This window comes from Triplophysa rosa, linkage group LG19 (genome assembly GCF_024868665.1).
Source record: "Triplophysa rosa linkage group LG19, Trosa_1v2, whole genome shotgun sequence".
In the NCBI taxonomy this organism is placed as follows: Eukaryota; Metazoa; Chordata; class Actinopteri; order Cypriniformes; family Nemacheilidae; genus Triplophysa; species Triplophysa rosa.
In genome coordinates, this window is record NC_079908.1 from 11455141 (window position 1) to 11468532 (window position 13392).

Genomic DNA, 13392 nt, shown 5'->3' on the forward strand with positions numbered 1-13392 from the left:
TGTTTTTTGTTATGAAATGCTCATACAGATAGGTATATAGTATAAAGAAAGCTAACAAGAGAGAAAGCGCAGGGAATTCATCTTTTGCGGAAAAAGGACTGAGAAAATAGTGCTGAGGGCACGTGGAAAATGCTAAAGCAAATGTGTTGTCAGGTGCTGGATTTTGCTCTTAGGCCTACTGTGATCCTAATTTCAAGAATTGGTTATTGTTTCCGTCGAGTTTCTTTTGCTATATTATGTTTTGATTTGTTGCATGTGTACAAATCTCTGCGACTCTGTTGATCTTTTTTTATATGAGTTTGTGTTTGCTGAATCTGTGGAAGAAGAAAAGCGTTTTGAGGCATCAGTAAAGATGAAGGGTTGGGTGCACGAGGGAGGCCTGTGTTTCCCAGACAACGTCTACCTCCTGCCAAACAGGTTTTCCCTTATTTGTGACAAAAAGTGCTTGAAATCCACTGACGTCTGCTCATGACAGCAAAGCGTTTCAAAGTTCTTGTGTGCAAAATGAGGCCTGTGTGCCAAGACCCTCATACTATCTCATTGCTATCCAAAAAAACTTTATTTGTGGTATACACACTCAGTCAGTAGACAAGGCTGTAATTTCCCATAATCTCTACTTTGTGTTTGTCTAGTCCTATTTAATCATTTTATAACTAAATCAGGCTGTAAATGGACCAGGATGTATTGAGGAGATACATTAGATTAGCAGATTGAATAATGTCTTCATTTTTTGTTTCTTCAAGGTTTGGATGACTGTCTTCAGCAGTACATTAAGAACTTTGAGCAGGAGAAGGTGGGTGGGGAACAGCTTTTGAGAATCACACATCAAGAGCTTGAAGATCTGGGCGTTTCTCGAATTGGCCACCAGGAGCTCATTCTGGAGGCAGTGGACCTTCTCTGTGCACTGGTGAGCACATACACAAACACAAAGGTACATTGTGTTCTCAGTGAAACCATATTGCAATTACTCAGCTTGGGCAAGTGAGTTGTACAGCAATATGGGGGGTAATGCTTTTCTCTATGGAAGTGTAATGCAGAATTTATAGTAAACCACTATTATTATTATTAAACTGCCACTGTTATTAATATTACTGATATAAATATGACAAAGAGATGTATCTGTGAGAATTCCCAAATCTAACTGTCCCTATAACAACTTTTAAATTAGACAGAAGCATGTTGCCTATAATGTTTTCAACCGAGTTAGTCATACCTTTACTATGCAAGTTGAACAATTATTTACTATTTATAACAGTTTTTTAATAAAGTTATTTTTCTAAAGTCACTGTGCACGTATGCACATTTGGTCAGTATAATTGAGTCGCCCCCTTTTCTCGGTTATCCCATTAAAGGTCCAGTGTATGAAATTTAGCGCTGTCTAGCGGTGAGGTTGCAATTGACCCTTCGCAAGCAGTTTGATTGACAGGAAATCTGACCAATCATAAAAGCGACATTATGTGCCCCCGTGACTGACCACCATTTTGTCCGACAAACAAACCAGTCCGACAAAACTTGCCATCGTTGAGCTTTGGTGATTAATATGAAAAAATAGCTTTTTAATTATTGTAATAGTAAACAGAGAGATATATACCCAGTTTTAATGGACGTTCACTCTATATAGATAAACGACAATTAAGTTATAACTGACTTTTTCAATGTTTAAGTGCTATAATCGGGTGTCTGGTGCATCTACCAACTCAGAAAACGTGAAAAATGACAATCCAGTAACTTTGTTTACGTGAGCCTATCTCTGCAAGCCTGTGAGAAAACGAGCCGTTCAGATTTCGCTCGCTTTCTGACGTAGGTCGTTCTTATTATAATATTACCGCCCCCTTTTCTGAATGTGTCCACCCATGGCGCTGCTGCCATTTGTTGTTTTCGCAAGCGACATATGTGAATTAGTTCCGACACCATGGCAAAATTAAGCAAAGCAGAGCAAAGCATGCTAAGTGTTGTGTTGTTGGCTGCACAGAGCAGCACAGAACACTGTTCCCAGCCTGACAGGAGAGCAATGGATTTATTTTGTTTTCAATGTAAATCCACCAGACTGAACGAGGCAAAGCTGCAAATAAAGACATTGTAAGTACCGTTATTTTTTAAGTAAGACCTCAGGGAAACTTTTGTCCATTCACTCATAGAAAGCAATGTGTATGGCTTGTAAACACGCAACGGGATTGTCATGTGTAACGTTACTTTCACTTAGAAAAAACGCGTTTGTCTTGAGTATCTTCACTTATAGAAAGCAGTGTGTATTGTCAAGACTCTCGGGTGAGGTGAGACACAGTTACAAGGAGAGAGGACCCAAACGCAGACAGCGGGTAAGGGGTTAACAAGACTTTTAATAAATAATTAACCAAACTCAAAACAAAGACCCACGTGGGGGTAAACATAACAAAACAGAGAAACAAGAACAAGATTAACTAAACTGACAAGACTAAACTAATAACACTTCAAACTAGACTAACTAACAAGACAAGAACTCACCCACACGACACAGTGCAACATAATGTACAATGATCCGACACCAGACAGAGAACACAGGGGCATTAAATAGAGGGACAAATCAAAGGGGAACAGGTGTGGGGTATGAACTAATAAACAACCAATAACGAGAGATACAAAAGGGCGGGAACACAGACAAGGACCGGAGAGAGTATCGAAGGCCGACAGGGTCAAAATGACTCTCTCCACACATAACAAGGGATCCTGCCGTGATTCTACCACAAGATCAAGAAAGACATGACACGACGAGGCAGAATCACGACAGTGTATGGTCTGTAAACACGCGATGGGTCTGTCATGGGTACTTTCGCATGTAGAAAACATGACACCTTTGTTAGGAGTCTGTTCGCTTTTAGAAAACAATGTGTTTGGTGTTTAAAGACGGAAACAGCTCTCTCATTCGCTTTATGTGACCCTTCTTTTGTCGATGGAAGCACAGGCTCTAAGCAGTGTTGCCAGATAGAGTTGAAGGTTTCCAGCCCAAAAACTGTCCAAAACCACCCAAAATAATTGATTAATATTTGGTTAAATTTGATCAATATTTAGCTATTGTAAATGCCACAATTAATGTACCATGCTATGGCTAGCGACATACACCAGCAGCAACGGAACCACAGTAACAAAATGACAACATAAGACTTTCACATCTTTGGCCCATGGCCCCGCCCTCACACCACACACAATGCACTTTTACAGTGTAGATTTAGTTTAAAGATCATTCACATACCCAATTCATTAATGGGGGGCAGTTGTGGCCTAATGGTTAGAGAGTCGGACTCGTGACCAGAAGGTTGCCGGTTCGATTCCCAGGGCCGGCGGGTAACAACTGAGGTGCCCTTGAGCAAGGCACCTTACCCCTACTTGCTCCCCGGGCGCTGCAGTGATAGCTGCCCACTGCTCCGGGGGTACGTGTGTTCACTACTCTCTGGATGGGTTAAATGCAGAGGTCACATTTCGTTGCCTTGTACCTTCGTACATGTGCAATGACAATAAATTGAATCTAAATCTAAATCTAAAAAAAAATCTAATAATGAGTTCAACAATGTGTATTGAAATTATATTTTATACTTCAAATATTATTATTTTAACTATTATTATTTACTACTACTATATTTAAGTATAATTATTACTACATTTACTCATTATAAACAGGTGTGTAAGTAAGTAAGAGCGAGACAGACAGACAGACAGAGAGAGAGAGGGAGATTTAAGCCTACCTTTAAATGCAGAACAGTAACAGGGTTGTAACTTGACAGGATGCTGAAGAACACAGCTGAACGCAACTTTTCAGAATCACTTCGGCATATTGACTGTTTATATTTCCCGCTGAGTGCTGGCTGCTGCTTCTTTTTTGGCGGTTGCAAAACTGTCTTTGGCGGTGGCAAACTATCACTCGTGACCTCGTCAGTGGGCGTGTTTAGTAACGTCACGATAGTAATTGGATGGAGTATACGCACACTTGGGTTTTGTTAAATAATAAGCCTATACAATGTACATGTTTCAAACCCGCCCAAATTTTGTCCACCCGCCCAAGCCAATTATTACCCGCACAATCAAATTCAAAACCGCCCAATTGGGCGGGAACCCGCCCAATCTGGCAACACTGGCTCTAAACCCTGGCTGAGTTTTCTGTGAAAAGGGGGCGGAGACTAGCAGCTCATTTGCACTTAAAGAGACACACACCAAAACAGCGCGTTTCTCCTCACATGCAAAACTGGGCAATTAGGGCATGGTATAATAAAAGATCTGAGGTGTATTTTGAGGTGAAACTTCACATACACATTCTGTGGACCCCTAAGATTTATATTACATTTGTGTAAAAGTAGCAAGAAACCTCTCCTTTAAAGGAAAGACGTTTTCAGCAATGAAGTCGCAAAGTAGCAGCTGTACTGTGTTTGTTGAATTTAACACAAATTAAGATTAAGACACTGATGGAGTGTTATTCTTTTCTGTACTGAACTAATATTTAAAAGTTTACTTTCATTTTCACAAAGAAGGATCACAGCCGACCAAAACTCTGCCTGAAGTTACTCTCTCTCTAAAATTGTCAATACTACACATCTCGGAGTAAATATAAACACTTAATAAACCACATTTAGGTTAGCTACTGTATACATCCATTTTTGTGACAGTAGTAGCCTACAGCATCGCACGAGTTTAGAATTAACGTAACGTTATAGTCTCCTGGTGTGGATGCAAATATAGGTGTAATTATTGTTACAGTTATCTCAAATCCTGATTGTATCCCTCAAATTTATATTGCAGACCTTTCTGTCTGAAATCAGCGTGTCATTTTTCCAGAAATTCTTTAAAAAACTATTTCCCCAGAGAGTGCACAAATTTACATTGGGAGCGCATGGCTGATGCCGAAAGCTTGTCGGACATAGCAACAGGAACGAAGGGGGGCAGGGTTTTGCGAAGGGTCAATTGCAACCAGCGGCTCACTCCACCCCTCCCTTTCAAAGCACTATAGAGGCTGACACAGAACTAAAATGTCGTCATGTTTTTGCTTCTTTGCCGATGGAGATAACATATTTACGAAACACGCTCTGTAGAGCAGTTTGTCCGTTTAGGGCTACTGTAGAAACAACATGGCGAATTCCATGTAAGGGGACCCGCGGTGTATGTAGATAGAAATAACTCATTCTAAGTTAATAAAAACATAACGCTTCATTATTTAAGGTCTTTATACACTTCTGAAGACATGTACAGTATATTATATTGCATTTCTGTCAATAGATCTTTCAAAAAATTACACACTGGACCTTTAAGATATTACCCTTATTCTCAAAACACTTAATGTGTTTTGCCCATGCTGTTTGTATGTTTATGGTGATTGCATTCCGTGCATGTAATATTAGCCAAAACAAACACTTAAAATCCCTGAAAATCCCACAGATTATCAATCCATTTCTCGCTGTCAGGCTGACGACGCAGAAAGAGGGAAAGAGAGGTGGAATGACTGAAAGAATGTGTGGGCAGAGTGGGAAGAAAACTGGCAGCATTTGGGGGGAGAGAAGGATTACAAATTAAAACAGGAGATAAAGGCACAGAGGGAGAGTGAGGCATCGAGTGAGTGAAGGAACACAGCAGTTCTCAGAGGATGACGGAAGAAGGCATGAAAAGGAGGCAGAATGTGGGGCTGCACGATAGCCGGTGCTCAAGCAAACTGGCCCCCGTATTCATCGCTTTGTTCTCACCGCTTGTTATGTCATTTGCTTAAGCCCAGCTAGTGCCTCAAAGCCTCTTATGTAATACGTGGCTGGGGTTGTCCAACATGGAGCCCTGCTGCATTAAATATGATTACTCATCCTTCCCTCATGCTAGTCCTCTTGCATGACAGACCCCTCCCGGCTTTTACTATATGTGCAGTGAGGCATTTTGGGAAGGGGTGCTGTGTATAGTGTACATGTGTAGTAAGCCCTTTGGGTCCAGGGAAGAGCCGTTTGCTTGAATCCATTGGCTCAGGGTCAACATTTTTAGCAGTAGAATAGCTTGAAGACGTGTTTAGTTAGACTCCCCTCATAGTTCCGGGTTGACAGAGGCCTGATGGCTGGCGCCTGTTTGAAAATGTTTTTGAGTGTGACAAACAATTTTATTTGTGGTAGACAAATAAAATTGTTTGTCACGTTGGCCACCAATATACAACATTTATTTTTATTTTCTCTAACTAGTCACTACAAGCAGTGAATATTTCCTAATGTAGATCACTCAAAAACATTTTCATTTAAATTTCATAAGCAAATAAAAAAAGCTTATATCATATTTACAGTATATAATATACAGGTATGACGATTAATCGCATCCAGAACAAAAGTTTGTGTTTATATGATATATCGTTGCCTTAGAATTATAAGGTTCTATCTGACATTTTGGTCAAAATTGAGTTATTCACATATTCTTATTCTGTGACAATTTATTTACATTATGCCATGTTTTTTTTATGTGTGCATTTTGAGACTTTTTATAAGAAAACAAAAAGGTTCTATCTACAGAATCAAATTATATGTGGTGCTATAAGTTTCTATCTGCAAGAGCCAATCAGCACTCTAAATGCTCACAAGAGGACCAATCAGGATCAGCTTTCTTTGTCATGTGACAGACTCCTCAGTCACAGGGGAATATCTGAGGAAACAGTGCAACACAAAACAATGTTTAAAAGAATCCTTAAAGTTGACTGTTTTACTGATACTCTTGTCAACGAGAACATCTCAAACGACAGTTTTTTTTTGTTTTAGGTTTTGTTGAGGAGATATTTTAATATATTTATAGACACAACACTAGCCAGCAGCGCTAACTTCCTAATACCTGTGTTTACATAGACTCTCATAATGCAGTTATTGCCAAATAGTCAACAATGTCAAGTGTCTTGATTACAACAATAAACATTATTATGTTTTTTCATCTGTCCCACCTTCTGTGGATAAAACATTGATACAACAATTAGCACGGCCTTTTATGCTTAGAACTTGAACAAGAAAAAAGCATCCTAAAATATGAAATAAGTGTCATAAAATCCATGTAAATGTACCTTTTTACACATTATTATACACTAATTTCATGTTTTAACGAAAGTTATAAGTAAATTGTTTGTGTTGCTTGAAAATGTATTGCTTTAATGAATGTTTTGCAGATAGAACCTTTCTAAACCGAAAGTGATTTTTTTAGAATCAGAAGGTTTAAAAAAAAAAAGTTTTACAAATTTCAGAAAATGTTGATATCGTACATTTGGAATACATTTAGGGTCTCTGTCTTTTTCATGTATAAAAGAGATTTGTTCCTCATATCATTTTTGCCATATGAAATGCAAAAACTTTGAAGCTCAATATCTCAAAACTACTCAGACCGCAGATAGAACCTTATAATTCCAAGGCGACGATATGTCTGTGTACTGTCCATATTAATTTTGTATTTATAGACACATACACACATGCATATATTTAGGAAAAAATATAAAATATAAAAATGAATAAACATTTAAATTATTGGTAAATATAAATACATGTAATATTTCCTAAATATAAATACATGTAATTTTCCTAAATATCCAAAATGTATATGCACAGTACACAGACATTTATTCTGCATGCAAATATTCGTGATTAATTGTTTGACAGCCCTAATCATGTTTTCTTTTATTTATATAATTTTTCATATTTATATAATTTTCATATACAGTTAAAAATTAAATTAACTTTAGAAATAAAAATAATTAAATGAAATAGTAAAGCAATTTTTTTACATATACAATTTTTTTTAATAGAATTGAGATTTAGCATTTTCTAGGTAACTAATAAAATAAACGTGTTTCAACAGAAGATCAGATCTTTTGCTTACACTGATGCATATACCCTCTTTGGGAAATTTTCAAATAATGTTGGGAAAACATAGAAGGATTTGCACAAACTTGTGCAGCACATTAATGCAAACATTCTGAAAGAAATTCTGTTATTAATGTAAACTTTGTTAGTAATGCAATAGGATTATTTTTACTTTAGAATTGAAGAATGCAAAATAGAAGAAATGTCACTGGTATTCTCAAACCTTTGGACCCTACTTATTTATTTTTAGATTTTATTGTTATGCTACCTCTGTGTTGCACAACATATATCTTTCTAGAAGAGTATTTTGTACGTTTTCCTCAGAGCATAGTGGTGTGTTAAACGTGTTTTGGTTCATAAAAACTTGAGCAGGTTGCGTGACTCTGAGCCCTGTCTCCTCCACTTTTACACTCTCACCGTCTATTATTTAAAACCACTTTCTGCCTCTCTTTCAAAAAATGTTTCCCCGTAGACGCGTCACATACCTTCACATACAGACCCTGAAGAAACTTTCCCTCCTCACTTTCCTAACTAAATCTTTCTCTTTTGTTTTATTTTTTTCTGTCTTGTTCAGAACTATGGACTTGAAACAGAGAACCTGAAGACCCTGACCCATAAGCTGAACGCATCAGCCAAGAACCTGCAGAACTTCATAACGGGTCGGCGAAGGGGAGGTCACTATGATGGCAGAGCCACCCGAAAACTTCCTAACGACTTTCTCACTTCCGTAGTGGACCTCATCGCTGCCGCCAAGGGCCTGCTGGCTTGGCTAGATAGGTTAGTCTTGCAAAGAGTTGGGTTTTGGACCAATGAGATTTCACAGTGGGCGGGGCTATCCGGCACAACATCTCAGAAATAGAAACCGATAGACAAAATGTCCTGACTCTGATTAGGACAAAAAAGACATTACTTGTCACTTTATCATGGCACATCTGCTTAGAACAAACACACCCTACCCACACCATCAAATTAAACCTCAAAATTCCCAAACATTGAACAATGCTGCTGTATATATTCATGTACAAGAAAACACAAAGCCGAGTCAAAGCATCCTCAGTACCACCGTTCCTTTATCTTCCCTGCGTATGGTCACATGACCACTCATCACCGATAAAAGGCTCTATTGTGTTAAACTCATCAGTGAGGTCATGCGAGAGGCCACAGACGTCACAATCATGCTGATTTCCTTATGCAACACCCATGAGCAATCAGCTGACAAACAAAAGATGAGTAAAAAGCTTACGCACAGTAACTCTTCTCTGTTTCTGAGTAGGCTATATTGGCCCTGAAAGCGGCCAGCGTGTCTGCTCGACGCATGTGTTTACCGCTCAAGTGCATGGGACCTTGCATTAATTCCCACATCGGATGAAGCTCTCGCTTTTCCTTGTTAGAGCAGGGCGCAGAGTTCCAAACATGGTCATAATTCCAGGGATCAATTAATCTGATGCTGTGCCCATGGAATATTTATGGCCATCAGTTATTCTCAAGGGTGACAGCAGGAGTGTGGTTCTAGGTGATCGGCTAACATTTGTTACAGTCTCGTTATGAAGTGTAATTTACCTGAAATAAGTAAAAAAGCAGATTATGTGTTTTCAGTGTGCTTATAATGATAAATGATACCTTTGTGTAGAACAAGGGTCTTCAACTACATTTCTTTGAGGGCCAGTTTCCAAAAGTATAAATAGGATGCGTGCTAGTTTTTTTACCATATCCTCATTTCTTCTGTTATTTTGTATTTGTGTTATTTATTGCATTTTGTTCCTTTTATACTGTTTTTGTTGCTGTTATTTATAGGTCATATATTAAAACATGCACACAAATATTGCATCCAGTATTTTTGCCTTTTCATGATATTTAATTGTTGGCTTTTTAATTGCGTTAGTTTACCCAAAAATTGCTGCTAATTTACTCGCCCCCCAGTACATCCAAGATGTGAGTGGCATTGTTTTTCAAGAAGATATTTATGAAGACATTTGTTTAAATTAATGAAAGTTAAATCAATAAAAGTCAAAAACGCTAATACATTCAGCACAAAAGTAACCCCTGCCCCTTGTGACCTTAAACTGCCGTCGTATAAAGTGAATCAAATGATCTGTGCAAGAAACTGAACGCTATTATCGAATCTTCGGGTGAATGCCAATCGCATTCATTTGCCTCATGCACTTAGAAGGGCAGATCCTTTGTAGTGCAAGTTCTGGAGGGAGATGAACAGCTGTTTTTGAAAAAATATAGCCGTTTAAATCATACATAATGAATACAGTATTAAAAACAACACGGTTTTTCCCTTTTCTGAGACAACTGTTCACGTGGTGTACCCTTCCTGCAGTTACTTTCAAGGGCACAAGACGTGTGCAAACTGACTGCCTGTGGCTGTGGATTAGAACGTTGTAAAAACATTTGACAGACCGATCAGATTTATAAGACGTCAATATATCGTTATGAGCCGTGGATTTTTGAACTTTCAAAGATGTGGCGTCTCAGGACGTGCATTTCTTAAAGCACATCTTTGTTAAGCACACCTCTCTCCACTTATTTGAAATGTTAAGGCGGGCCAGGTGAAGATGATTGGCGGGCCCCATTTGGCCCGCAGGCCCCAGTTTACTAGCCCTGCTGTAGGGACTAGAAGATTTTTATGTTAGGTATTGCACCAGCTATTCGACTAGTCGACGCCTTGGGTCTGTCAACTAGTCATGGATCATGTGACTTTAGTTGCAGCACATGTTCTATGATGACATCATGACAGCACCACAATTCTTATGTACATTTGTATTAAGCATAAACATTATTTGAATAAATTACATTTTCAAGATTTTTTTAAATTATTTTAATGTCTTGTTTTATGCATATTTACATATGTGACTAATTTTAACTGTTACCCGATTTCAACTATTAATTTCATTATGATTTCAGTCGTTGACATGGCCTTGCTCAATCAATATTAAAATGATATTTTCACTGAATGTTCTTTACTATAGATGCACCGATACAAAAGATATCTAAATTATATTTTCACTGACTGTTCTTTACTATAGATGCGCCGATACTAAATTTCTCCACCGATAGTCGAGTGATATCTGCTGATTCTTAACTTTCTGAATTTTATTAATTCATATAATGACTATTAACATCAAACTGGTTGCAAATTCTTTTTATTTGACAGGATTTATCGGCCCTGATCATGGCTGTTTTTAAACTAGTGTGAAAAATTGCTTTTATCAGCTGATACCAACTATTTGCTGATATATCTGTGCATCTCGATTCTTCACATAATGATTTTATGCAGAAAACAGTAACTTGCAGAAAAATGACAGGGTCACATATTTTTACTGGAAAACACAGAGAAAAAGGAAAGAAAAATAAACTGACAAAATGACCACAAGATTAAACCGTACAGTTGCTGCATTGAATAAAGACTATGGATAGTGATGTCTGCATGTCTGTATGTGGCACTTGCCTCACAAGCCTTTTTGAATTAGTGCATTGGACCAAGAAATTCACTCTCTCTTCAGCACTCTCCTCTTGCTCTCAGCTATCTCTGTCTCTCACTATTGTTGTTCATCTCCCTGCCTCTCCACGTCCTTCTCAGGTCACCTTCTTCCTGCTCTTATTTTTCACAGTGACTGTACTGAATCTCTTAAATTAGACACAGTTCAGGTCCAATGGTGGAGGCTGGAGGTGGGACACACAATGTGGTTGTGATTAGAAGTGATCTAATGGTTAATGGCAGGTGTTACTTCTTCATCAGGTCTCCGTTTGCTGCCGTTGCAGATTACTCCATGACTAGGAATAATGTCATTCAGCTGTGTCTAGAGCTCACCACAATAGTTCAGCAGGTATGGACACAAACACTTATCTATTATATAACACTTTTTTATTGGCTGACCTTCCTGTTCAAACTTTGTATTTGTTTTCATCTACAGTATGAAACAAAAATGTAGATGGGTGACTGAGATTTTATAAAAATGTCAAAAGGCACCACAAACTATCATAATTGTTGTCCATATGGCCTTATATAGAACGTCTTTTTGAAGCCAGAAGCTCAAGCACAAATAATGTGGTGCCAGGAAGATGAGTGAATAGTTCAATTAAATTCCTTAATAAATGCAAAGTTTCAAGTTTTTTTTAACCCACAGTGACATTATGCCATATTTTAGCACTCTATGTCTGAAACCGAGGATGTGCTTGGAAAGCAGGATAATGTTTCTAGGGCAGAAGGTTCTTTTCTGCTGCCTTTTTTTTGCTGTCCTGGTTTGAAATAGTGCTGCTCTTGCATGGGCCATTGAGGGCAAGGACAGACTGTCCCAAGTGTGAGAAAAGACCTAGAATGTATGTAATAAAGATTTTGTAAAGCTTTAGAAGCAACCCTTAATGATATTTGCTGTGGAACACGCACGAGTGTGGAAAGTCACACATATTGTATTCTGCATTACACGTTCAAACTTTATTTAAAGTTGGCCTCTCTTCTTCATTACCGTTTTTTGCATTAGACGGCGTGTAGGTTTCACATGGAGGGAGATTCCCAATCGCTTCATATTAGTCAAATGTGACCAAGGAGTTTTCCGAACTCCTTCACCCACCGGTTGCTACGAATCAGACTAGCATTAAGCATAGAGATGGAGAGGAAATGGGCAGATGAGAGGAGGAAGAGAAAGCATTGCACCAGGTTCGGTGTAGGAGGATGACTCATCTCCTCCTCAGCTGTCTGCTGCCTTTGGCTATTTCAGATAGGTGCAAGACTCTGGAGCAGCAAACAAATCTTCTTTTCCTGTATCCTACAGGCAACATTCAGTTTCCCATCGAAGATGTCGTGAAGCTGAGTTTTCCCATTAGAGCAGAATGATATTATGTGTTCATAGCTCATATCGGGGTTTCATTTAATGATAATGTGCATTTATGTGTCATTAAACAAACTTTGTGGAATGATTTAGTTATTTATCGCTGCTGTCCTTCTGAAACCTCATATCTCAATTTTGTGCTATTCTTTCACATAAATCGTTATTATTAGTCACCCTTTTTTCACTAGGTTTTGCAAATGTCTAACCAATAAGACGTAGCCTAATAAAAGTGCTTGTCAACTCTGACAACAGAGTATTTTTTTTTTAAGTACAGGGTTTTTTCCACTTCCTGAAAAACAGCAAATTTGGACATCAGAGGTTTCGGAAGGACAGCGATGATATGAATTCTACATGAATTAAAGGCGTTTGTAACTATTGAAATGCACATTAACAAATGAATTGTTAGGCATTGTATAATGTTGCAAAAACATTATCTTCGGGAATGTTTTTGCTTTGTTAAAACCTATACATTTAATTGAAATACATTTATTAGAAATGCATTATTGCACAGGGACTTTTAGAGTTAAGTGTACTGTAAACAGAACAAAATGTTATTCTTAAAAGGAAAATCAATTTGCAATAAGATTAAAAAATGTTTTTGGAAACATGCCTTAATAGCTGTTTTGTTTCACAGATAGAAGTTTCGATATTATTAACGGAAAGTAATGTTGAAATCTGAAAATACTGAATGAGAAAAAAAATCAGTAAATGTAATGTTTGTTGTTAATGAAATT

General features: G+C 37.9%; 1 protein-coding gene across 1 annotated transcript in view; it reads left to right on the top strand.

Annotated features, from left to right (window-relative positions):
* cnksr2b (connector enhancer of kinase suppressor of Ras 2b) overlaps positions 1-13392 on the top strand; it is a 33430-nt gene that overhangs the window by 5257 nt on the left and 14781 nt on the right. Inside the window, 3 exon segments of the mRNA XM_057359711.1 lie at positions 744-907; positions 8398-8600; positions 11569-11656. Coding sequence (XP_057215694.1) covers positions 744-907; positions 8398-8600; positions 11569-11656 — 455 coding nt within the window.